Consider the following 27,411-nt stretch of genomic DNA (forward strand, 5'->3'; position numbering starts at 1 on the left):
TACTGACTCACACATCACACAAACCAATTCCGAGGAAGATGAATATTAATATATTTTATAGACAGCATTCACAAAACTTGAAAGTCAGAAGTCAAATTCCTTTATTTATAGTCTTAAAGCATTTAAGCTAGGAAAGTTAGCTAAAACATGGATGCCTCAAAGAAAGTTCATGTTTTGTTTGCTCCGGCCTCAAACATATTAGTAATTTGACTTCCAAAAGCTGATTATTTGTTAAAATGTGACATACAAAAACAAATGTATGCAATATTTACTTTTTGTTTTGACTAACTCCTAAGCTAACTAGATAACTGTATTAACTAATTATGTGATGAGTCAGCATTCTAAAAATAATAATAATAATAATAATAATAATATAATATAATATATATATATATATATATATATATATATATATATATATATATATATATATATATATATCTCAAAGTACTGCTTTCAACTCAATTTGATTATCAACCTATCAGGAGGTTTCATACCTGTCTGTGGGTGGGGCATCTGCAGAAGTTCAAACTGCTGATTGATTACAGAAGACAGTCGGTGAGAGTGACAGGAGGAACGGAAGGAACCAGAGATGCTGCAGGGCGGAGCTTAAAGCAAGAACCAAAGATGCAAGGAAACCCTATCCCCCCCCCCCCCCCCCCCACCATCATATTCACTGTATTCCCCCCCGCCAAAAAAGAGATAGGCACATGCTCCTTAAGCTCTGGTCACACGGCACTAACGAAGGACACCGAAGCCAAAACGAAACAAGAACTCTGGACTTACGTTGACTTTCGGAGACATCGTTTAACTGTTGTCCAGCTTCGTTTCTGTAGCTGGCGCTTCATCAGAATTTTCAAACTGTTGAAAAATGTGAACAAATCCCGATGACAACTTCAATTCATCCGTATTCTGTTTTGCTTTCTGTCTTGACAGTTCCTCATCGTTTACGTAGTTCCCGTATGTCAGCGTTCTGTTTGATTGTCGTCCAACTTCGTCCAACCTCCAGCCTCTCTCTCTCTGTCTGTCTGTCTCTCTCCAGCCTCTCAATGTCTCTGGCTAAGACATGCCTGTGCACGGACACGTTGTCAAGACAACGCAGCTGCAGGTGGCTGTGGACAGCACAGACTCGCTGCAGAAATGATCACACGCTGGTGCTTCATTTTGATTTTTTTTATAAGCATCAAGATCGCCGTTCGTTTTGTTTTTCTTTTGTTAGTTTCGGTATAGTTTTGGTCTTTTATGCGCTCTGCACTCACAGGCTTTTTGGTGATAGGAGAAGTCCAGGCTCATTCATCCATTTTTTTCTCGACGATTTGTGACTTTGGGACTTTTTTCCTTCGTTCAGCAAACACTGTGTGCCGTGTGACCGGTCCGTTAGATTGGAAAACACCACAGAATTTTCACACAGATGAAATGCCATTTTTGAGGGAAGAAAAGCAGCAGTACAGTACATGTTTTTGGAGGCAGAAGAAAAACACACTGCAAGCAGGACCTGAACAGAAAGAAGGGAATGATAAGGCATAGATTTAAGGTAACAGGTATTTGAGTATTTTGTTGTGTTGAACAGAACGCACGTGCTTTTGTACCTAAAGGAAGTTACATAAAGTGACCTCAAATGACAAGTGAACAGTTTTAGCATGGAAACACTGACAACGTTGATGTTCTCATGCTTCTGAAGGAGTACAATTAAAAAATAACAAACAACATTCATATAACAACAGTAAATCCATGTAGTGTTTGAACAATACATGGATTTACTATTATATGAATGTCGTGTGTGAACTGTGTAGCATTTACTGAACAGTAAATGCTACACAGTTCCTCTTGAAGACATCAGACTTCATACTGTGTGCTACCCATTGTGTAGTTTCACCAAACTCCATCAACCGAGTAGTTATACTTACAAGACTAATGGACAAATGAAGAAACTGACAGACGGACAGGCCTATTACCCCTGAAGCCTTTGTTTGCAGGGTGTATAATTACGTAGTTTTTATAATTCAGTGACCTTTACCTGTGGTCCTGAACTTGAATCCATGTGCATTATCTGTCATTTATATCCTATACACAAAATGAAGCAATGCTAATTTTAAACTTCAAGGTGCAGACCTTTTTTTTTTTTTTAACAGTTTAAGACCTGAAATGGGTTTTCTCATCTACCACTATAAAGTTGTTGCTTGGTATTCAAAGAACTGATTCGTTACCATATATCACCAGTATGATCAAATCTCAGCTTTTCTGAAACAATTTAGGATTTTGAACCACATGGGTCAAATACACCATTTCAGATTGGTAAATCCTAGTTCTCCAGCACACTGCAACACAATGCTACATATGCTAATGTAAGACCAAAGAAACGTTAAGAGTTAAAGTGCCAAAAAAAGATGTGAAACGGAAACAGATGTACAATGATGGACACAGGCAAATAAATAAATAAATAAATACAGGCCACCAGAGATCCTCCTGGGAAAAACAGGATAAAATCTGAACAAATTTTACAAAAAATGTTTGTGAAATTATATACCGTAGAAATAATAATGACTAGAACTCAAGAGATACAAGATTGTCAATTTCATGAAAATCAAAAGAGACTACACCTTTAATGACTGTGACCCTGCCTTTAACATTTTAACTCCAAAAGCATCGCCACATCAGTAGAGCTGTATATTGATACAGTGCCTAGCTATAGGTATTTGTATAAGTCTATCAAAATATGGTATGTATTATGTGTGTACGTGTTATTTAACATTGGAAGGGGCAATTAATTCTTTCTGAGTGATAGACGTAACAGAAAATCTTCAGTCCTGACCAGACAGGATTAGCTGTGATGGAACAGATGACATATGACAGATTTTAACAAATGTTCCAAAGGGAAATTTATATTCTATTACCTAATTTCAGCCATTACTGAGTGGGTGCATGTTTACTGTGCAAATGGCTTGTAATATTTGAATCACATGGTTCAGATGTGTCTGATAGTAGAACTGACAGAGGATGTGGGAGTTTGATAAAAAACACTTCTTTGTTATTTGCCTGATAATTACAACTCCCACGCTGCTGTTTGCTTGCTAACAGTTGCACATAATGTTGATAAAGCATTCAGTCAGTCTCTGATTAAAACAAAACATATTAATAGACTACCTCTGGATCCGTTCTTTGGGCACATCTAATCAGTTTGTGATTTTTAAATACATTTATGCACTTTTGATCAGAAACTAGGATTTTGTTTTCCTGCTTCAACCATTTTGCTCATTATTATTATACGAGGTCTGTCCAAAAAGTATCTGACCTTTTTATTTTTTGCAAAAACCATATGGATTTGAATCACGTGTGATTGCATCAGCCAAGCTTGAACCTTCGTGCGCATGCGTGAGTTTTTTTCACGCCTGTCGGTTGTGTCATTCGCCTGTGAACAGGCTTTGTGTGAGCAGTGGTCCACCCCTCTCGTCGGATTTTTATTGCAAATAAATGTCTGAACGATTTGGAGCTTTGCTGCATCAAATGTTTCCAGAAACTGTGAGAGACCTCCAGCTGGACACCATTCGGAAAATTTAGATGGCTTTCAGCGACGATTTTATGGGGATTACACAGATTAAGGAGTGCTCCAGCCGGTTTAAAGACCGCCCACAGCGTCTGAGAGCGTGGCGCACTCCGAGCACCGATGGACAAGCTCAAACCCCGGTCAAACAACCAGATCATTTCCAATGTGAAGGCTTTGTTGATCCAGGACATCATCTAACTTTCACAAAAAAGGCAGAAGGCGTGGACATCAGCACTTTTTCGGCACATTCTACTGTTACAGGAGTTTTTTTCATGGAAAGAGAAGCGGAGGATTGCGCCACCATGCCGCTCATGGCGCGGGACAAAACCACCTCCGTGTTGGTCTCACAGGACAGCTTTCAAACGGCTTCTGGTTGCTTTTCAGTCGTGTGAGTATCCGAGAAATTGTGCATGAGCTGGACATGCCCCAACATGTCCTGTGAGGCTTCATCACGGCAGTGCTTTGCGCCATGCGGCTCCTCCGCACGTCTGTCTCAATGTGCCGAAAAAGCGCTGATGTCCATGTCTTCCGCAATTCCTGTGCTAGTCAGACGACATACTGGATCAGGACAGCGTCCATTCCACTGTTAGAGGAGTTTTTGTCATGGAAAGAGGAGCGGAGGAACTCCGCGCGTTGCGGCGGAGCCGCATGGCGCAAAGCAACGGCGTGATGAAGCCTCACAGGACATGTTGGGGCATGTCCAGCTCATGCACAATTTCTCCGATACTCACACGACTGAAAAGCAACCGGAAGCCGTCTGAGCCACCTGAAAGCCGTCCTGTGAGACCAACACAGCCTCACATTCACCCCATTGTCAGGGTGCTGCCATACAAGGCGCTCACTTGGGTCTGCTCCTCGTCCTTGGCTTCATGGGAATCACTATCCATCACTTGTCATCCTCCTCATTTTTGGCTTTGGTGTGGATCGTGTTGTACGCTACAGTTTTTCATCTACGCGTACTTGCTCCATGGTCACCAGCTAGCAATAGCAACGCGACGCTCCCTCCGCCTGCTACCATGCTCCTGCATCTGCCTAACCAACTTCTGGATTTCGGCATTCACTCTGGACCAACTGACCACCTGGGGAACCTCTGTCAGCCCCGATATGTGAACAGAGGGGCTCGGCAGCGATTTATTTACGCTGGACCCCGGACCGAGGGCTCAATTCCAAGCCTGTGGACAGCTGCTCGTACTGGCGCACAACCTCATCAGAACAACGTCACTTCAGGGCATAAAAACTACAGTACTGTAGTCCTCGGGCAGCACCGCAGCGGGCAATCAGGAAAACGCGGAGTGGAGTTCAGCGTGCTCCGCTCTCTGGTAAAGTCCTCATCAAATCTAAGTTCAGCTGTTAAAACTGAACTTTTAAACTGTCTAATTCCAATGCCATATACCAACACAGGGCAGAGTAGCTACCTAAACTCTGTGAGTGAGATAGATTATCTCGTCAATAGTTCTATATCCTCATTGAGGACAACTTTGGATGCTGTAGCTCCTCTGAAAAAGAGAGCCTTAAATCAGAAGTGCCTGACTCCGTGGTATAACTCACAAACTCGCAGCTTAAAGCAGATAACCCGTAAGTTGGAGAGGAAATTGCGTCTCACTAATTTAGAAGATCTTCACTTAGCCTGGAAAAAGAGTCTGTTGCTCTATAAAAAAGCCCTCCGTAAAGCTAGGACATCTTACTACTCATCACTAACTGAAGAAAATAAGAACAACCCCAGGTTTCTTTTCAGCACTGTAGCCAGGCTGACAAAGAGTCAGAGCTCTATTGAGCCGAGTATTCCTTTAACTTTAACTAGTAATGACTTCATGACTTTCTTTGCTAATAACATTTTAACTATTAGAGAAAAAATTACTCATAACCATCCCAAAGACATATCGTTCTCTTTGGCTGCTTTCAGTGATGCCGGTATTTGGTTAGACTCTTTCTCTCCGATTGTTCTGTTTGAGTTATTTTCATTAGTTACTTCCTCCAAACCATCAACATGTCTATTAGACCCCATTCCTAACAGGCTGCTCAAGGAAGCCCTACCATTAATTAATGCTTCGATCTTAAATATGATCAATCTGTCTTTATTAGTTGGCTATGTACCACAGGCTTTTAAGGTGGCAGTAATTAAACCATTACTTAAAAAGCCATCACTTGACCCAGCTATCTTAACAAATATGTAGGACTGCTTTTTTGCATTTGCGCAATATCTCTAAAATTAGAAAGGTCTTGTCTCAGAGTGATGCTGAAAAACTAATTCATGCATTTATTTCCTCTATGCTGGACTATTGTAATTCATTATTATCAGGTTGTCCTAAAAGTTCCCTGAAAAGCCTTCAGTTAATTCAAAATGCTGCAGCTAGAGTACTGACAGGGACTAGAAGGAGAGAGCATATCTCACCCATATTGGCCTCTCTTCATTGGCTTCCTGTTAATTCTAGAATAGAATTTAAAATTCTTCTTCTTACTTATAAGGTTTTGAATAATCAGGTCCCATCTTATCTTAGGGACCTCATAGTACCATATCACCCCAATAGAGCGCTTCGCTCTCAGACTGCAGGCTTACTTGTAGTTCCTAGGGTTTGTAAGAGTAGAATGGGAGGCAGAGCCTTCAGCTTTCAGGCTCCTCTCCTCTGGAACCAGCTCCCAATTCAGATCAGGGAGACAGACACCCTCTCTACTTTTAAGATTAGGCTTAAAACTTTCCTTTTTGCTAAAGCTTATAGTTAGGGCTGGATCAGGTGACCCTGAACCATCCCTTAGTTATGCTGCTATAGACCTAGACTGCTGGGGGGTTCCCATGATGCACTGAGTGTTTCTTTCTCTTTTTGCTCTGTATGCACCACTCTGCATTTAATCATTAGTGATTGATCTCTGCTCCCCTCCACAGCATGTCTTTTTCCTGGTTCTCTCCCTCAGCCCCAACCAGTCCCAGCAGAAGACTGCCCCTCCCTGAGCCTGGTTCTGCTGGAGGTTTCTTCCTGTTAAAAGGGAGTTTTTCCTTCCCACTGTCGCCAAGTGCTTGCTCACAGGGGGTCGTTTTTACAGTTGGGGTTTTTCTGTAATTATTGTATGGCTTTGCCTTGCAATATGAAGCGCCTTGGGGCAACTGTTTGTTGTGATTTGGCGCTATATAAATGAAATTGATTTGATTTGATTTAACAAAGCATCCCTGATCCATAGCCATATAACTGAAAAAGGAATTGACTTCATGTGCCTGACAGAAACCTGCCACAAAACAGATGTGTACTGCACATTGAATGAAACATGTCCACTGGGCTATTCATTCTTAGAAAAGGCCCGTGGCTCTGGTAGGGGTGGGGGCATCGCGGTTACTCACCGCTCTGATTTACATCTGTCCTCTGTCACTCTGCCTAAACTGTCTTCATTTGAATGTTTGGCTTTCACTTGTTCAAAACCACTACAAATGACAGTAATTCTCATATATCGTCCACCCAAACCACACTCAAATTTCATTTCAGAGATAACTGAGCTTCTTCTGTCAGTTTGCACATCATCAAACAATGTGATGATACTTGGGGACCTGAATATTCATATTAATTCACCCCAAAGTCAGTATGCCACAGAGCTGACACAACTCATTGACTCACTGCACCTTATACAACATGTCAATGTTCCAACTCACACTAAAGGACACATTTTGGACCTCATCATTACAAACTCCCCCATAAAAAATCTTCATGTGTATGATCTGGGTGTTTCTGACCACAAGGTGATCTCACTGGACCTCCCTCTACAAGTCCATTACAGTAAAGCTAAACGCTTGATCCATTTTCAGAAAATAAATGACATTGATCCAGAACAACTGGCATCCGACCTATCTCATCTCACTCAAACTGATAATAATTGCTCTCCAGATGGACTTGTGGACTACTATAACATCGGACTACGTCAAATCCTTGAGGTCCATGCTCTCCTTAAAACACGAGCTGTGTCCTTCTCTAAATCTGCTCCGTGGTACACTGGTGCACTGCGTAGACAGAAGGCGGCTGGGAGAGTCCTTGAGAGGCGCTATGTAGCTTCAGGTCTAACTGTCCATAGAGATGCATACCGGCAACATCAAAAATCCTACTTCAAATCCCTCAGTCAAGCTCATTCATATTACTACTCCAATATCATAAACAGTAATCCAGGTAATTCAAGACAACTTTTCACAACCGTAAATAAATTGTTAAGACCCCCAAAACACGTGCAAGAAATCAATACCAATGAACAGTGTGATGCATTTTTAGATTTTTTTCACATCTAAAATTGATAAAATCCGTTGCTCTCTCAGCTCCTCTGGTGCCCCCAATTCCACCCCTGGTTCCCCAGTCCCCAATTTCACTAATTTCACTCTCACCACACAGAAACAGGTGGAGGCTCTCATCCGTAAGATGACACCTTCCACCTGTCACCTGGATCCATTTCCCTCATCTCTGATTAAATCCCAAGTGGTCTCCTTGAGCCCTCTCCTCACGCATATCATAAATCACTCTCTGCAATCCGGCTATCTGCCACAAACCCTTAAAACCGCCTTAATAAAACCTCTGCTAAAAAAAAACCTACTCTCGACCCTGCGCTACTTTCAAACTTCCGGCCCACTTCAAATCTTCCATTCCTCTCAAAAATCATAGAAAAAGTTGTTTCTACCTAAATCCATGATCACCTGCAATCTTCCAGCCTCTATGAGAAGTTTCAGTCAGGGTTCCGCTCTGCCCATAGCACTGAGACAGCCCTGGTCAGGGTCACCAATGATTTGCTGGTGGCTTCTGACCAGGGCTCTCTATCCCTTCTCTTGCTCCTGGACCTCTCGGCCGCCTTTGACATTGTAGACCATACCATCCTTCTTCACCGACTCCAGCATTTCATTGGTCTTTCAGATACAGCACTTCAGTGGTTTCGGTCCTACCTGACTGATAGAGCTGAGTATGTGGCCCTTGGGGAAGCCAGGTCGAGGCCTCACACTGCAACCTGTGGGGTCCCCCAGGGGTCGGTCCTTGGACCGACCTTATTTTCCATCTATATGCTGCCCTTGGGCCACATCATCAGCAGGCATGGAACATCCTTCCATTGCTATGCTGATGATACTCAGCTCTATGTCAGATTGGACCACACTCAAAGTATTTTCATTTTTTGGCCACAACATTCCATTATCAACATCTGTTACAAACTTGGGAGTCCGTTTTGACCCCAACCTTTCATTTGACACCCATATCCAGCATATCTGTAAGACAGCATTCTTTCATCTTAGGAACATTTCCAAACTCCGCCCCTCCTTGTCGTTGTCTGATGCTGAGAGGCTGGTCCACGCCTTTGTCTCCTCCAGGCTGGACTATTGTAATGCATTCCTCATCGGGATCTCTGGCAGAAATTTACAACGTCTCCAGTCCATTCAAAACTGCGCTGCCAGGATCCTGATGGGGGTGCCAAAAACTCAACACATTACTCCCATCCTAAACAAACTCCATTGGCTTCCTGTTAGGTTCAGGGTGGAATATAAGATCTGCCTCCTGACCTATCAGTGTGTCTGCGGCGGTGCACCAGTGTACCTCAAAGAACTTCTGTCCCCCCATGAGCCCATGAGACGCCTCCGCTCAAACAACAGTCACCTCCTCCAGGTCCCCAAAACCAAGCTCCACACAATGGGGGACAGAGCCTTTCAGGCAGCAGCACCACTCCTGTGGAATGCCCTGCCCATCCACCTGAGAGCGCCACAGTCAGTGGACTCTTTTAAATCAAATCTTAAAACGTTTTTATTTCAGAAAGCTTATGAATTATAGTTACTAATTTTAACGGATTTTTAATTGATCTTGTTTTATTTTTATTGTTGTTGATTGTTGTTTTATGCTTCTTGTTTAACCTCTCTGGCACTTTGAGATTTGTTTATAAATGTAAAGTGCAATATAAATAAAATGTATTATTATTATTATTATTATTATTATTATTATTATTATTAACACGGAGGTGGTTTTGTCCCGCGCCATGAGCGGCATGGTGGCGCAATCCTCCGCTTCTCTTTCCATGAAAAAAACTCCCGTAACAGTAGAATGTGCTGAAAAAGTGCTGATGTCCACGCCTTCTGCCTTTTTTCTGAAAGTTAGACGACATCCCGGATCAACAAAGCCTTCACGTTGGAAATGATCTGGTTGTTTGAGTGGGGTTTGAGTCTGTCGATCGGCGCTTGGAGCGCGCCGCGCTCTCAGATGCTGTGGGCGGTCTTTAAACCGGCTGGAGCACTCCTTAATCTGTGTAATCCCCATAAAATCGTCGCTGAAAGCCATCTAAATTTTCCGAATGGTGTCCACCTGGAGGTCTCTCACAGTTTCTGGAAAAATTTGATGCAGCAAAGCTCCAAATCGTTCAGACATTTATTCGCAATAAAAATCCGACGAGAGGGGTGGACCACTGCTCACTCAAAGCCTGCTCACAGGCGAATGATGCAACCGACAGGCGTGAAAAAACTCACGCATGCGCACGAAGGTTCAAGCTTGGCTGATGCAATCACACGTGATTCAAATCCATATGGTTTTTGCAAAAAATAAAAAGGTACGATACTTTTTGGACAGACCTCGTATTTTGAGTTTCAGTTAAAGATTTATCAGAATTATTTCCAACCACGAAGGAACCAAGTGTTTTGCCCTGGAGACAGTGATAATAACTTTTAGACTAATTTTATCATGATCTTTGGGTCTGAATGATCAAGAAAACTTATTTATTCCTCTTTAACAATGGATTTCTACTTTTGTGGTTTCTGCACAATGACAAATGAGCTCAAAAAGATTTTACTCTGGTTTTCATCAGAGATTGAAGTATTCCAGAAATGAAAAGACTTACAAGTTTGGAGGAAACCGTAGTGCATGTTTATGAAAGAAAAAGCTAGCTGCCCTTGATGCTAACATTAGTTTCCTTCATAGTTAGCCTAAACTGCAGGGTTTTTTTTATTTTTTATAAACAATGTCAACTTCATTCACAGTTAGCTTAAACCACAATTTGTATAAACAACATTAGCTTCCTTCACAGTTAAACTGCAGTTATGCATTAGCTGTATTCACAGATAGTATAAACCACAGTTTGTACAAACACTGCTCAGTTTGCACAAGACATACTGCTACCACCAGGCACCTCACTGATCACATTATACTGTCTACTGTATTTACATATTCATTTTATATTCTACCATTGTGAGTTGTTTTACTCTGTACCGCCTGCGAGACAGAGTAACAGAATTTCAATTCTCAGTACGAGGTCTCAGATAATAAACCGACCCTTTTATTTATTTTTTAACTATATGGATTTGAATGACATGCGATTACACCAATCATGCTTGAACCCTCGTGCGCATGCGTGAGTTTTTTCACGCGTGTCGGTGACGTCATTTCCCTGTGGGCAGGCCTTGAGTGAGATGTGGTCCCGCCCTCTCGGCTGAATTCCTTTGTTTCACACGCTGCTCGAGACGGCGCGCGTTGCTTTATCAAAATTTTTTCTGGACCTGTGAGGAATATCCGAGTGGACACTATTCGAGAAATTAAGCTGGTTTTCTGTGAAAAGTTTAACGGCTGATGAGAGATTATGGGGTGTTTCTGTCGGTGTAAGGACTTCCCACGGAGCGGGACGTCCTGCAGCGCTTCCAGGCGCTGTCATCGGCCTGTTTCGAGCTGAAAACATCCTAATTTAAGGCTTAATTCACCCAGGACATCGTGAGAGAACAGAGAAGATTCAGAAGAGGCCGGCATGAGGAATTTATGCGGACATTCCACTGTTTAAGGACATTTTTTTAATGAAAGACGTACGCGCAAATTCGCAGAGTCGTTTCCGTGACAACTCGGCAAATCTGTGTGCGCCGCGACAGGAAAAACACCTCCGTGTTGAAAACCATTTGTAGAATTCAGGCAGCTTTTAATGGCTTTCAACAAGTGAGTAACTGAGAAATTGTTTAACAGCTTGGGCATGTTCCAACTTGCCCGTTAAGATTTCCAACGGAGGTGTTTTTCCTGCCGCGACCCCCCGCGGTCGGGACCAGCCCGACATGCGACTCTGCCCGCACGTTCTTTCATTACAAAATGACCGTTAACAATGGAATGTCCGAATAAACTCCTCATGCCGACTTCTTCTGAAAGTTCTCTGTTCTCTGACGACTTACTGCGTCAACAGAGCCTGAAATGTGGAAGTTTTCAACTTGAAACGGCGAGACGCTGCCGCCTCGAAGCGCAGATCGCCGTCAGGCGCCGTGGACCATCCTTAAAGCGACACTACCAGACCAAAATCTCTCATCAGCCGTTAAAATTTTTACCGAAAACCAGCTGAATTTATTGAATGGTGTCCACTCAGTTGTGCCTTACAGTTTTGAAAAAATTTTTTATCAAACAAAGCAACAGTCTCTGAGCCATTCCTAAACAATGAAAAAAATCGACGAGCGGGTGGACGACTCCTCACTCAAAGACTGCCCACAGGTGAATGACGTAACCGACAGGCGTGAAAAAACTCTTGCATGCCCACGAGGGTTCAAGCATGTCTGACGTAATCACACGTGATTCAAATCCATATGGTTTTTGAAAAAAATAATAAGGTCGGATACTTTTCTAATAGACCTTGTATGTCTGAACAACGTTAGTTTCATGCAGTTAGCGCAAACCTCGGTTTGTATAAACAATGTTAGCTTCATTCAGTTACAGTAAACCGCAGTTTGTATAAACAACGTTAGCTCATTTATAATTATTGTAAACCTCAGTTTGTATTCACATTATAGCTTCCGTCACAGTTAAACTGCAGTTAGTATAAACAGCAGTTTGTATCAACAACTTTAGCTTCATTCACAGTTAGCAAAAACTGCAGATGGTTTAAACCACAGGGGGCTAAGCTTTTATTTAAAATGGCCCATTATTAGTCCAGGAAACTATGGTCAGTGTAAACCACAGGGGTTAGCCTCTGTATTAGCCAAAGATAACTAGATGCATGCTTCAAACCCAGAAATCTGATAATTTCCAGAAAACCTCAATGTCTGCATTAGCAATACAAAGGATGCTAGTTTTGAAATATTAATATTCTCCATTCTATTGGAGAGTATTTCAAACACTCTTATGTGTGCAAAACTCAAGAATAAATTTGACTTGAATGTTTTATGCAGGCTAGGGTTCACTGTAGTTCATTCCTCTTCAAAGATTAGCCAGATCCCGTCTCAGACGCAACTTCAAATATTTCCTCACTGACTCTTTGGTTGTGTAACTGAGATACAAGTGTACTTTTCTCCATTTTTGCAGTAATCTACAGCAATAAGTATTAGGCTGAGTTAAAAATTTTATATAAAGTGTAGCATCATAGAGCCCAAGTTGTAATCAAAGATCTGGTGGATCCAGGTGTGCAGCAGAACTGTGGCTTTCTTCCTCAAAACTTTGATCTGTATTTTTGCCTCTGTACACTACTAGAATGGAGTTGAAATGAAACAATTACGATGAGCTTGTAGTTTAGAATTTCATTTTAAAACCGAATGACCATGCAAGAAGGAGATGAATGAGGAAAGCCAGCAAAACATCCAGACAACCCTGAAGGACTTACAGGTGTCTGTGATTGGAGAAACTGTATAAAGTGCAAGAGCTTCATGTTGGTGTGGAAGAGAAAAACTGTCTTGAAAAGAAAACACAAAAATTCCGTTAGTTTGCCTAAAGGCCCATGGAAAACCTGACCTTAGATTTGAGATGATTTCTTGGACAAAAATCCTTCTTTGTTTCACTCCACCATGAAGCTGTGACCGGTGGTACATTTCATTTATTTATATAGCACCAAATCACAACAAAGCTGCCTCAAGGCGCATCACACCATAAGGTCTAATATTACCAATCCCTAGAACAAGCATACAATTGACAGTGGTAAGGAAAAACTCCCCCTGATGATTAGAGGAAGAAACCTCACGCAGACCAGACGCAAAGGGGTGACCCTCTGCTTGGGCCATGCTACTGACACAACTGACAAAACAATTTACAAAACAAATATACAGGAAATGTTGCTGATGCACACTGACAGGAAGGTGGCAGAAACAGACACCAGACCCATCTCTGGATCGAGCTGCACCTCAAACAGAGAGAAAAAACAATCAGGCATCAGAAAGACAACAAATACAGTATAATTTGTCAGCATTAAGCAACAAGAAAAACATGAGATACTAAGGTGATCGCCGGCCACGAGCCCTAACCTTCACTAAGAGACCCAGAATTTAGATAAAGTTGAGGCCGCAGGCCACTCCGTTTCCTAATAAAATGAATTAAAAGGGTAAAAAGCATAGTAACATACTATGCCAGTATGCTAGCTAAGTAGGGGGGTGCCAGTCTGTGAACAATTTTATAGGTTAGAAGCAGAAGCTTAAAATGTGATCTCACAGGGACAGGAAGCCAGTGAAGAGATGTCAAAATGGGTGTAATGTAGTCAGACTTTCTACAACAGGCAAAATGTTGCACTTGTCCAACAGTCCTTCAGGGTTGTCATAGGTGTCTTGGTGGCTTCCCTCACGTTTCCTTCTTGTGAGGTCACTCAGTATTTTATTTTATTTTTTTTAAGAATTGCCAACTCCAGATAGATTTACCATAGAATACCACACTGTTGTGACTAGGATTGGATATTGAGAACCAGTTCTTTTCGAGTATCGTTAAGAAATGATTCGATCCACCGACATCGACAGCCTTTGTGATTCCCTTATCGGTCCTTCAGAGCAGCTGTTGTTTTTGAGTGTGTTTGTCGGTAAAATTATCATTTTTTTCTACGTTGATTACAGACCCTGTAGCGGCTCTGTAATCAACCGTTTCTGCAGCGTGACTCCACTTTGAAGTGTGAACCAATGAAGCAATGCTTCGATCCACTGGCTCGTCGGTTCTTTCATTCGCTGCTCTTCAGAAGTGGCAAGTTCGCTTCTTAACCCTCTCAAAGCCATTAAAATATCGTGAGTCACTTTTGTGCATATTAAAGTCACTAACTGGGACTCTTGTTGTAGTCAAGAAACGACAATCGTCCTCCGTTCCGTTGGCACAGCTCGTAATTAATAACTTCAAAACGAATTGCCGCTTTAAATAAAATGACACCTCTTACAAAAGTTGTAATACAGACAAGAAACTACAATCAACTAAAATGTTTTTTTCCCTCCCAAAATGAGATGTCCTGCATTCATTATGAATTACATCCTGATGTGCAGCTCAGCCAGCTGCAATAGTTCAGCTCAGAGGTATGGAAAGACATTCATGCCATTAATATCTGAAAGGAAATGCTTTTGACAAAAACTACAGATTTTGGTTATTTGTATTTAGGTCAAGGATCCACCATGTAGAGTTTAAGGATCCAGTAACGAATTTATTTATTTATTATTATTATTTATTTATTCATTAATTTATTTATTTACTTTAAGACTCAATAAAATGTTGTTCAGTTTCAATTAATTTTCAATTTAATCAGCTTGTAAAATGCCAAATCACAACAAAAGCCGCCTCAAGGTGACTCACACAGAACAGTTCAACATAAAAAATTAAAAAATTCAAATACATAATTAAAAACACAAGTAAAAGAACAAAACAGATAAAAAAATAAAAACTATTCATCAGAAAGAGAATAAAAATAGGCTTTAAGTCTTGACTTAAAAAATATCCACGGACTCCGACTGCCTCAAGGCTGCAGGAAGACCATTCCACTGAGTGGGTGCACAATAAGAAAACGCTCTTTGACCAACTGACACACAAAAAAGCCTACTTTTAGTACACAAAAAATTCACAAGAGGTATCGATAAGGGAATCGATAAGGAATTGGATCGATAAGCGGAATCGATAGATAAAATCTTGATACCCATCCCAAGTTGTGACTGATGCAAGTCAACTCATAGACCTCTCGTGTATAAATGTTCATGTATCCATCCCCTTGTATAAATGTTCATGTATCTATCCTCTTGTATATCCCCTGACATGTATAATGAAAACTGGCTGTAAAAGTGATTTGTATCAATATCGATCTTCATGTTTAGTTTGTCCAATTGCATACTTATTGGCTCTGAAAATTAAGGCACTATGTGTAAAAAAGCTGTAATTACTAAATGGTGACAATGTTGTTCAATCCCCTGAATTAAAGCTGACAATGTACAATACAAGCAGATGATTAATTGCATTTCAACTCCATTGTGCTGGTGTACACAAGCAAAATTACAAAAACTGTGTTCCTGTCTAAAGTGCATCTTGAAAGTAATCACAGCACTTCACTTTTTTCCACATTTTGTTATGTTACAGCCTTATTCTAAAATAGAATAAATGTATTTTTCCCACAAAATTATACTCAACACTTCATAATAACATTAAAAAAGTTTATTTTTATTTTTTTTTTTTTTGCAAATTTCTTAAAAATATAAAACTAAGAAATCACACAAGTATTCAAACCCTTTGCTCACTACTTTGTTGATTCCAGCCTTACGTCTTCTTGAATATGATGCCACAAGCTTGGTGCACCTATCTTTGGGCAGCTTTGCTCATTCCTCTTTGCAGCACCTCTCAAGCTCCATCAGGTTGGATGAGGAGCATCAGTGCACAGACATTTGCAAGGACATTCACAGAGTTGCCCTGAAGCCACTCCTTTGATATCTTGGCTGTGTGTTTAGTATCATTGTCCTGCTGAAAGATGAACTGTCACCCCAGTCTGAGGTCAAGAGCGCTCTGGAGCAGGTTTTCATCCAGGATGTCTCTGTACATTGATGCATTCATCTTTCCCTCAATCCTGACTAGTCTCCCAGTTCCTGTCACTGAAAAACATCCCCACAGCGTGATGCTGCCACCACCATGCTTCACCGTAGGGATGGTGCCTGATTTCCTCCAAACATGACACCTGTCATTCACGCCAAAGAGTTCATTCTTTGTCTCATCAGACCAGAGAATTTTGTTTTTCATGGTCTGAGAGTCCTTCAGGTGCCTTTTGGCAAAGTCCAGGTGGGCTGTCATGTGCCTTTTACGAAGGAGTGAATTCTGTCTGGCCACACTACCATACAGGCCTGATTGGTGGATTGCTGCAGAGATGGTTGTCTTTCTGGAAGGTTCTCCTCTCTCCACAGAGGAATGCTGGAGCTCTGACAGACTGACCATCAGGTTTCTTGGTCACCTCCGTGACTAAGGCTCTTCTCCCCCCATCGCTCAGTTTAGACGGGCGTCCAGCTCTAGGAAGAGTCCTGGTGGATCCGAACGTATTCCATTTACAGATGATGGAGGCCATTGTGCTCATTGGGACCTTCAAAGCAGCAGAAATGTTTCTGTACTCTTCCCCAGATTTTTGCCTTGAGACAATCCTGTCTCAGAGGTCTACATACAGTTCCTTTGACTTCATGCTTGGTTTGTGCTCTGACATGCACTGTCAACTGTGGGACCTTATATGTAGACAGGTGTGTGTCTTTCCAAATCATGTCCAATCAACTGAATTTACCCCAGGTGGGCTCCAATTAAGCTGTAGAAACATCTCAAGGATGATCCGTGGAAACAGGATGAACTTGGGCTCAATTTGAGCTTCATGGCAAAGGCTGTGAATACTTATGTAAATATAATTTCATAGTTTGTTTAAATTTTTAATAAATTTGCAAAGATTTCAAATAAAAAACAAACTTTTTTTACTGCTGTTATTGGATGAATTTACTCTATTTTAGAATAAGGCTGTAACATAAAAACTCTTCACATTGTGGGGTATTGTGTGTAGAATTTTGAGGAAACAAATGAACTTCATCTATTTTGGATTAAGGGTGTTACGTAAAATGAAGCGCCGTGAATACTTTCTGGATGCACCGTATGGACTTGAATGTAGGTGCTATTTTGCAGCGGCACACCTCATCCTGACATTGGGGGAAAAAGAGTGAGTGACATTACATAGCACTGAGGTGGCAAGTGGCCGTGGGTATACACACTCTGACTTCTCTGGGCCCTGTGCTAGAAATAAATCAAACAGCCAGACTGAGATGTTTCAGCACATAGCAGTGGAGCAGCTTGTGAGCATTCAGTGATGGATATTTCTTCTCCTCCTGTGACGTTCATCTGGTGCTCCCAGCTCAGGAGGCGGCTTCGTGACATCTGCATAAATAGAGCAACTCCTGAATGCCAGCCGCATTTCTCATGGGACACATTTCAGGCTTATAAATAGCGGTGAGCATTATGGATTCATGTCAGCTTATTTGTTTTAGGTTATGTGGCATCACTTCGACAGTCACACAGCAGATCACACCATTTTGTTGAAAGAAAAGAGCTCCTCTATGGCAACGGAATCTCCTTCTAGACAAATATTTATCTCACACAAACAGTCTTATAACAATCTTATCTCAACAGTGTGATGGGAAGCAAAATGTTAGCACTTTTTATTTTATTTTATTTTTTATTACTGAAGCAGAATCTATGCAAATCTTTTGCTTTCCTTCATGTTTTTGATCTTTAATAACATGGATTCATGCTCCCTCACCTTCTCTTGTGATTAACAATATATGATACTCTATATGACAAATATGAGGGTTCCCAAACTGGTTAGCCAGCGCTAGTAACCAGCAGACAGGGTACAGAAGAGAAACCAATTCCCCTTCTTGTGTCGGCACAGCAAAATGCAAAAGACAGAGTAAGTATGCCTCGTTTGGGCTACTGTATCAACATGGTGGTGGAAAATGACTGCCTCCAGGAGGGGGCTCCGCTTCCACGTAGATACGAAGGCCTGATTCTAAAGCTCATGAAAACATCTTGATTCACAGTTACAGGATACACTAATGAGCAGATACTTATGAATGCTACATTCCATTTCTGCTAATAAACACCTGTAAATCCTGAACACTGTAGCTTCAAGAAGTAGCTCTGAAAATAAAATCAGCTTATAAACGAGCTTATTTCAAGCTAAATGCAACTTCAGAATCAGAATCAGAATACTTTATTAGTCCCTTAAGGGCAATTCATTGCAGACTGCAATGAATTGCTTCAACCACACCTGCATGCGATAAGAAGCCCAGACATGCCCAGGTGGCAAACATGTGTTTGGTATATTCATTAAGCAAAACAAATCAGTTTTTCTATTGATCTGGGGCATAAAAATGGATCAAATTTTAATCTGTTCCACCTTATTTTATGCCTTTTTAAGGTGGAGATTTACAAGATAATAGCCTTTATTGTTTTTGAGTTATCGTGATAAACCAGCAGGGTGGACACTTTCATTAATCGGTCTATTCACTCTGCATTTTCAAAGCTATGTGCCTCAGCTTTTGCCAAAACCATGTAATTAAAATAAAAAAGACATCCTAGTCATATCATTTATTCAATGTTTTCAGTGTTTAAATCTATTTAAACTGAACTTACTGGACTTCATCTAAATCTTCTAATCTATAATGTCTAGTCAGCAGAATATAGCTTTAGAACAACCTGCTGTACTTAAGTTACTAAGTGTCTTCTGTTTTATTTAAAGCTTTGACCTGAATTCAATTTGCAATCTCAAAGCACACATCAACTCTTTTCAAAGAAACATATCCGTGGACACATTGCGTTTTTTTTTTTCCATATAAACATCCAGCAGACACTGAGATCTGATGTCTCTGTTCAGTAAATAAACGCCGTGTGGTCTTCACACAATGTCTTTCAACTATTTACATTATCAAGAGGGCAACAAAGAGCCATCGGGAGAGGTTGACATGGAATTCTGTGGAATTTCACCAGCTGTTTTGGATTTGAGAGAGACAGCCTATTAAATAAAGACACAAAGACTCCTCGACGTTATTGTCTGTAAGATTAGGCTGAATGTTTCTGCCATACTGAAAATCATTCTAGAAAAGTCACATTTTACAGTTTTTCCAGAAATGACTGGGACAAATTTGGTAATTCCCATCTCTGCAAATAAGATGTGAATACTGGAAGGCACTCAGAGAGTGCATCCATCTGCCAAGGCCACATATTCCTCACTGCCAAAATACTCACGTTCACTTAGCATCAAGCCTTGTTTCCTAAGATATTGATCTATATACTCATAAAATTTCATAAAGATCCATCCATAACATTTTTTGTTCAATGCTGCCTTATCACTAATATTCTTATTGACCCCGGATCAAAAATATGTTTGAATATAGACTTTTGACATACAGGGTGACCCCTCAAAAACCCAGAACCCATAAAAATTGTAATAAATCATACAAAAAAAGTCCAGCAGATGTCTTGAAATTTGATGGACTTAAAGTTGTTGGCGAAATAGGCCTCCAGGCACGTCTTTTCCATGGTTGACCAAGACGTGCTAATACGGAATGGGAAAGACGTTCCAATCATCTTCCCCATTTTGCCTTGAGGCCTATTTTGCCAACAAATCATAGCATTTGGAGCACAATTTTGAAAGAACATGACTTTTATGCAAAGCAACCAGGATAATTGAAACTTTGGGGAGTGATCATACACACACTGAAGCTTAAGTTCAGCAAACTTCAATACATTTGCTGGACCTTTGAGGATTTATTAAAATTTTTCTTAGCTCTGGTTCTTTGGATAATCCTGTACCTGGATTATTTCACCGGACGTCATTCATCTGCTCACCATATTGTGGTGGTAGGTTTAGCAGTCAACATCTAAAAATGCTCCAATCTTATTTATAAGAATACCACCTTATTTCTCTGATCTGTTCTAAAAAGGAACATTTTGCACAGCCTGTCATGGAGTAACATGTCATACAATCCAGTGGATACTGACATTGTTTAACCTTTACTTTGGAGACCAAGCATTCAACACGGTCAAATCTATTCCATTTACTAATCCTGTTAGATCAACCAATAATTTGCATCACTTAATACCAAAATTGGAGCAACTTTAACTTGTGACCTTTAGCACCCTTTTTGCTGTTTTTAACCTAATAAGTCCATAACATTCAGTCACAGTCAGTCAGACAAATAATGTGATATACTTATCAATATGATTGGAGCATTTTAAATTTTGACCCCTGTGTAACTGATCAGTGACCCCTACCTGGCTACAGCCACCACCCTGGAATGGCTACATACATACATTATAACTGGGGATATATATATAAAATATGTGTGCAGTTAGTAAATTATGGATGGACAGAAAGTGTACAGTCTATTGAAAGGAGCCTGTAGTGGAAAACACATTAAATATGAGCCACATTCTGGTATATAGTTGTAATTAAAGGCTTCAATACTCAAAAATGGGTCATGAGGCTTCTGAGAAACAGAGACTGTGGTGTGTCTTTACCGTGGTCTCATCCTCGTGCAGCACCTGGTCGTAGCCGCTGAGCGCCACACAGAAAATGATAGCTGTCACGTCCTCAAAACAGTGAATCCACTTCTTCCTCTCCGACCTTTGACCCCCCACATCGAACAGCCTGATGGACAGAGACGCCCTCAGTAAATATATCAATCAATGTGTTGCTGTAGAAAGAATTTCAGTGAGTGTATTTTCTCACTTTCACAAAGACAAAATTTCATTCAACTTGACATTTTAAATGCTTCATTGTTTAAAATGATGTCATGGGTGTCTTGGTGGCTTCCCTCACTGGTCTTGTACTTGGAAGGTCACTCAGTTTCTGAGAAATGCCTACTCTAGACAGATTTGCCATACAGTTTACATTTCTTAATGATTGAAAAAAGACTCAAAATGATTAACTGATCATGAAAATAGTTGGCTATAAATTTAGTAGCTGATTAATTACTGAATAATTGATTGTTATTTTCCCAAGGAAGTAGCTTTATTTCTTTTTTTAACAAGTGTGGGAGGTCCTGCAACTTATAACTTATCTACAGTTATGAATAATAATAACAACTATAAGAACTATTTATGTAGAGCTTTCCTGGGATCAAAGCACAAAAAAAAAAAAAATTCCAATAGTTAAAAAAAAGTACAACAGTGCACCAAAAAAAAAAAAAAAAAAAAAAAAGAAATCCCCAATTTATAGGGCTGATAATGCAGTGACTTTTGCTTTGTTTTCATGCAACTTAAAATGCAAAAATCGTTACTGCTCTAAAGTGCTTTGCTGTTTCCAGCAAGACGGAGGATCGTCACCGGTTATACACATTATACACACTGTATAATCTAAAAGCCTTTTCCAACTGCAGCTACTTGCAGTATTTTACCCTCATAAACGAGTTCTTTTACAGCTTTGTTGCAGTTGAGTTTTTATTGGAGGAAAACGCGCGAGCAGCCGGACTGAACCCGACACTGGTATTAATGGCAGAGCTGCTGATGGGTCACACCCTGTACAGGAACACTGCAGCCTCCCACTCGCTGCACTGCTGCCGGGAACAGCCATCAAACCCACAATATTTAGACTTCTCATCAAGACACGGCCAGCACGCCGCCTACTCGAACATAAGAGCATCTCAGAGCGTCATCGCAGAGCGTGCTTTCATTAAACATCAGAGAATGAGAAGCAAAAAAAAAAAAAAAAAAAACAGCTGGAGAGTGAGACGGGGCATTCACACAGTAAAATAAGTGGAGTGCAGAGTTCATTAAAACCATGACAAGACTAGAACAAATATTTGAATTAACTTAGAGCTCAAAATGAAGCTCCGCCTCTTTTCCTCTCCGAAACACACTCGTCCTCTGTCATCGCTCCCTTGTCTCTTTCCTCTAACTGAATCAGATCTCATTAAAAAGGCAGATATTCCTAAATATAGAAACATATTTAAAGAGTTTCTGTGTAGGCTCTCAGTTGTCCAGGTGGTTTCCATAGTAGAGAAGCTTGAATCTTCGACTGGACTGGGTTGCTTGACGTGAGGACGTTTCGCTTCAAATCACAGAAGCTTCCTCAGCTAAAATTCTTGCTCTGGTAGTCTGACTTCTGTCTTGACTCTTGTAGAGAAGAATAAACCAGAAGCCAACAAAAGCTGGAGTTTTTAACCTAACCAGACCCCTCCTACCGAGAGGCCGACTGCTATAGGCTAGTGACTAAACAATAGCTGACACCATAGTTGACACCATAGTTTAATCTGCCTCCAGCTATGACTATGGTGTCATTTGATGTGACTTCGATGTTCACCTGCATCCCCACCGCTGAGGCCATCTCAGCTGTGAGGCAGAGACTGCTGGAGGATGTGTCTCTACCTGAAAGGACCAAACTCACACCAGACCACATCTGCCAACTCTTGGAGATCTGTCTTAACACCACATATTTCCTGTTTAGGGGGAATTACTACAGGCAGATCCATGGTTGTGAGATGGGGTCTCCAGTATCCCCCATTGTGGCCAATCTGTACATGGAGCGAGTGGAGAAGACAGCCTTGACGTCGTTCACGGGCATCTCTCCCAGTCACTGGTTCAGATATGTCGATGACACATGGGTTAAAATCAAGCAACAGGAGGTCGAGGACTTTACAGAACACATCAATTCGGTGGATTCCAATATCAAGTTCACACGTGAGGATGCCAGAAACAACCATTTAGCCTTCTTGGACTGTGATGTTACGATTGGAGAGAACAGGCAGCTCCAGACAGAGGTTTACAGAAAACCCACTCACACTGACCAATATCTGCTCTTTGGCTCAAACCACCCCCTTGAATACAAGCTCGGGGTGATCAGGACTCTTCAACACAGAGCCCTACAGGTGCCCACAACTGCAGAGGGAAGGGCTAAAGAACAACAATTTGTACGGAAAGCCCTCACAGTATGTGGGTACCCACGATGGTCCCTGGACAAAGTGCAGAAGTCCCAGAAAACAAAGAGACCAGATAGACAGGAGACGGAGACAAGAAGAAGAGGAGTGTCTCTCCCTTATTTAGCAGGAGTAGGGGAAAAACTACAGAGGATCTTCAGACAGCACAAAATCCCAGTTTACTTTAAACCAGTCAACACCTTGAGACAGAAATTAGTTCACCCTAAGGACAGGAGTTACAAACAGAGCAATGTAGTGTATTCTATCAGATGTCTAAGACTAAGCAACCTTTAAACAAGAAGCTATACCAGCACCGCAGAGAGGTCGCCAGTGGACCTCAGTCTGCAGTTCATCTCCACCTGAAAGACACTAACCACACGTTTGAGGACAAGGAAGTTAAAATCTTAGCCAGAGAGAAGAAATGGTTTGAGAGAGGTGTCAAGGAAGCATTCGGGTCTCAGACACGCTTTGTCCCCTGTTTACAATGTGGTACTCAGGTCAAAGCAGTTTCAGTCTTTTGTTCATGGTAATGAGTCATTCACGTCATCAGGAGAGTCGTCAAGGGAGCCATCAGGGGAGGCTTCCATCCCATCATTAGGAGAGTGCTAACTAGAGCACAATAGGTGCTAATTAGAGCTATTGTTTAGTCACTAGCCTATAGCAGTCGGCCTCTCGTTAGGAGGGGTCTGGTTAGGTTAAAAACTCCAGCTTTTGTTGGCTTCTGGTTTATTCTTCTCTACAAGAGTCAAGACAGACGTCAGACTACCACAGCAAGAATTTTAGCTGAGGAAGCTTCTGTGATTTGAAGCGAAACGTCCTCACGTCAAGCAACCCAGTCCAGTCGAAGATTCAAGCTTCTCTACTATATTTAAAGAGTCTTAATATCCGGGGTGCTGCTTGGGGGGGGATAGATGAGAACACTGAAGTTCAGGTGACAGACTTTGAAGTTAACGCACAGACGCATCACTGTAAGTGTGCGTCCATGTGTGCAATCAAGTAGCAATCTCTGGCGCTGAAAAAGGAAGCCTGCACGGAAGTGTCAAAACCTGCAGTTCCTCGAATGGCCACTTGAGACTGGCTCCAAAAACAAGTCTATTCCCAAAGAAGCCCATGCTACAATCTCCAACTTTCCAGCAAAAATAAACTAAAACAAAACTAAAACAAGTTTTCCCGTTCATGACAACTGGGGTGAATTTTTTATATATTATATTACATATTATACTTGCCAGGTCCAGCCGTTAGCAGAGGCCACTATCTGCTGTGGACTCAACAGTATTTGTCCTTTCTACACATTTTATTACAAAGAAGTGTTAATGACTTACTGTGCGGTTAATTGTCCTAACAAACCATTTAAGAAGTCTTTTTTTTTAACTATTTAGTTTGCATGCTACCACTGTTAACACTAGTTAGAAAATATCTATAGCTTGGTGACTTTAGCTACACTTATTCTTACAAAGATTTAAATAAATTCACCTAAGCTACCAGTTAATTTCTATGAACAAAAAACCAGTTCGGAAAAATAAACATTAATCAAACACCTAAACCGAAAGTTACCTAGCCCGCTAGCCTCATGTTGACATAGCTGACTGTACTTGAGATTCCTTTGCCCTGCCCAGGTCAATTTACAGATTAGATTAGTCACGCTCTGCCAAGATGGTGACACCTACAGCTGCCCCCATTTGAGCTTCAAATCCATTCTTCAGAAATGTGCATGTACAGTGTACAGTGCATCCAGAAAGTATTCACAGTGCTTCACTTTTTCCACATTTTGTAATGTTATAGCCTTATTCCAAAATGGATGAAATACTTTCCAGATGTGTTGTATGTGTATAACTCCATCCTTTATTCTGGTTGGTGAGACTGACCTGAAATGGAGGTTTTTGAAGGTAAAGTGTGTCTCAACGATGCCTGTGGTCTTCACTCGGGTCCTCAGAATGTCCTGCTCTGTTGGCTGGTAATCTGGAGCCCCAATCCGGTCTAGGCTGTCTAAGTAGCTGCACAAAGGCACAGACACAAATGAAAGAAGGAGACTGTAAATTCGCGCTAATCAATGAGGTAAATGGTTGCACAGAACTTGGACACACCCCCCAAAATCATCTGCACCACTCATTCTGCACCAGTTGCCAAAATAGGGCCCAATAAACCCTTAAATTATAAACTGAGTGCCAAAAGGAAATGCAGGAAACTACCTAAATATAAAGAGTAATTCACATACTATTCTCTATCAGCTTCAATCACCGGTCAAAGATCAGGGTGAGTTCCATGTGAAGCGCTTCACCAGACCGGGATTTTGTAGCTCTATTTGAACATTTCTGACAGATGCAGGATGCCTCTCGAAAACTTTCAACAACTCAAGAAAGAAAAATTGCCTTTACAGTAACTGCCTCTAACACACACACACACACACACACACACACACACACACACACACACACACACATATATATATATATATATATATATATATATATATATATATATATATATATATATATACGAGGGCTGTCAATAAAGTAACGGTCCTTTTTATTTTTTTCAAAAACTATATGGATTTCATTCATATGTTTTTACGTCAGACATGCTTGAACCCTCGTGCGCATGCGTGAGTTTTTCCACGCCTGTCGGTGACGTCATTCGCCTGTGAGCACTCCTTGTGGGAGGAGTCGTCCAGCCCCTCGTCGGAATTCCTTTGTCTGAGAAGTTGCTGAGAGACTGGCGCGTTGTTTGATCAAAATTTTTTCTAAACCTGTGAGACACATCGAAGTGGACACGGTTCGAAAAATTAAGCTGGTTTTCAGTGAAAATTTTAACAGCTGATGAGAGATTTTGAGGTGATTTTGTCGCTTTAAGGACTTTTCACGGTGCGAGACGTCGCGCTGCGCTCTCAGGCGCCATCATCAGCCTGTTCAAGCTGAAAACCTCCACATTTCAGGCTCTATTGATCCAGGACGTCGTGAGAGAACAGAGAAGTTTCAGAAGAAGTCGGTTTCAGCATTTTATCTGGATATTCCACTGTTAAAGGAGATTTTTTTAATGAAAGACGTGCGGATGGGTCCGCGCGTCGGGACGCAGCCGACGCGGTGCGGCCGCACAGGAAAAACACCTCCGTGTTGATAACCATTTGTAAAATCCAGGTGGCTTTTGATGGCTTTCAGTGGAGTGAGTATATGAGAAATTGTTTAACAGGCAGGACATGTTCCAACTTGTCCTTAAGGCTTTCAACAGAGGTGTTTTTCCTGTGCCGTCGCACCGCGTCGGCTGCGTCCCGACGCGCGGACCCGTCCGCACGTCTTTCATTAAAAAAATCTCCTTTAACAGTGGAATATCCGGATAAAATGCTGAAACCGACTTCTTCTGAAACTTCTCTGTTCTCTCACGACGTCCTGGATCAATAGAGCCTGAAATGTGGAGGTTTTCAGCTTGAACAGGCTGATGACGGCACCTGAGAGCGCTGAACGACGTCTCGCACCGTGAAAAGTCCTTAAAGCGACAGAATCACCTCAAAATCTCTCATCAGCTGTTAAAATTTTCACTGAAAACCAGCTTAATTTTTCGAACCATGTCCACTTCGATGTGTCTCACAGGTTTAGAAAAAATTTTGATCAAACAAAGCGCCAGTCTCTCAGCAACTTCTCAGACAAAGGAATTCCGACGAGGGGCTGGACGACTCCTCCCACAAGGAGTGCTCACAGGCGAATGACGTCACCGACAGGCGTGGAAAAACTCACGCATGCGCACGAGGGTTCAAGCATGTCTGACGTAAAAACATATGAATGAAATCCATATAGTTTTTGAAAAAAATAAAAAGGACCGTTACTTTATGGACAGCCCTCGTATATATATATATATATATATATATATATATATATATATATATGTGTGTGTGTGTGTGTGTGTAAACAAACAAGCAAACAAACAACCCCCCCCAAAAAACATCACCAGTAATTTGCAACATGCTGTAACTGCAAAAAACGTTGATACATCAGGATTTTAAAGTTGCATTAAAATGATGAATCACCTTTTACATTTTTGATGTATTTCACAGTTGGATATGCAAATTATTAACGATCTTTTCCTCCGCGTCCGACAGCGGAGCTAAATTAACAGATGTTAGTTTACGCTGCTGAGGCTGAGACACTGAACAGTTTAAATCAAGAGTTGTGAAGTTATGTTTGGATCCCATTTTCCTGAGGCCACACCTACTTCTTCAGCAGCTTCAAATCCACCTCCTGGGTGCTGGTGCAGTCTTTAATGTCTTCACAATTTAAAT

The 27,411-nt window shown here is 41.3% G+C and overlaps 1 protein-coding gene across 2 annotated transcripts in view; it reads right to left on the reverse strand.

Annotated features, from left to right (window-relative positions):
* Positions 1 to 27,411, reverse strand: part of gnao1a (guanine nucleotide binding protein (G protein), alpha activating activity polypeptide O, a) — a 335,051-nt gene that overhangs the window by 34,537 nt on the left and 273,103 nt on the right. For both annotated transcript variants that reach the window (XM_034177089.1, XM_034177090.1), the window contains exons 5-6: positions 25,007 to 25,135; positions 20,746 to 20,875 (exon numbers count right to left, since the gene is read on the reverse strand). In XM_034177089.1, the coding sequence (XP_034032980.1) occupies positions 20,746 to 20,875; positions 25,007 to 25,135 (259 nt within the window). The remainder of the gene's footprint in view (positions 1 to 20,745; positions 20,876 to 25,006; positions 25,136 to 27,411) is intronic.

Source organism: Thalassophryne amazonica, chromosome 8, assembly GCF_902500255.1.
Source record: "Thalassophryne amazonica chromosome 8, fThaAma1.1, whole genome shotgun sequence".
NCBI lineage: Eukaryota > Metazoa > Chordata > Actinopteri > Batrachoidiformes > Batrachoididae > Thalassophryne > Thalassophryne amazonica.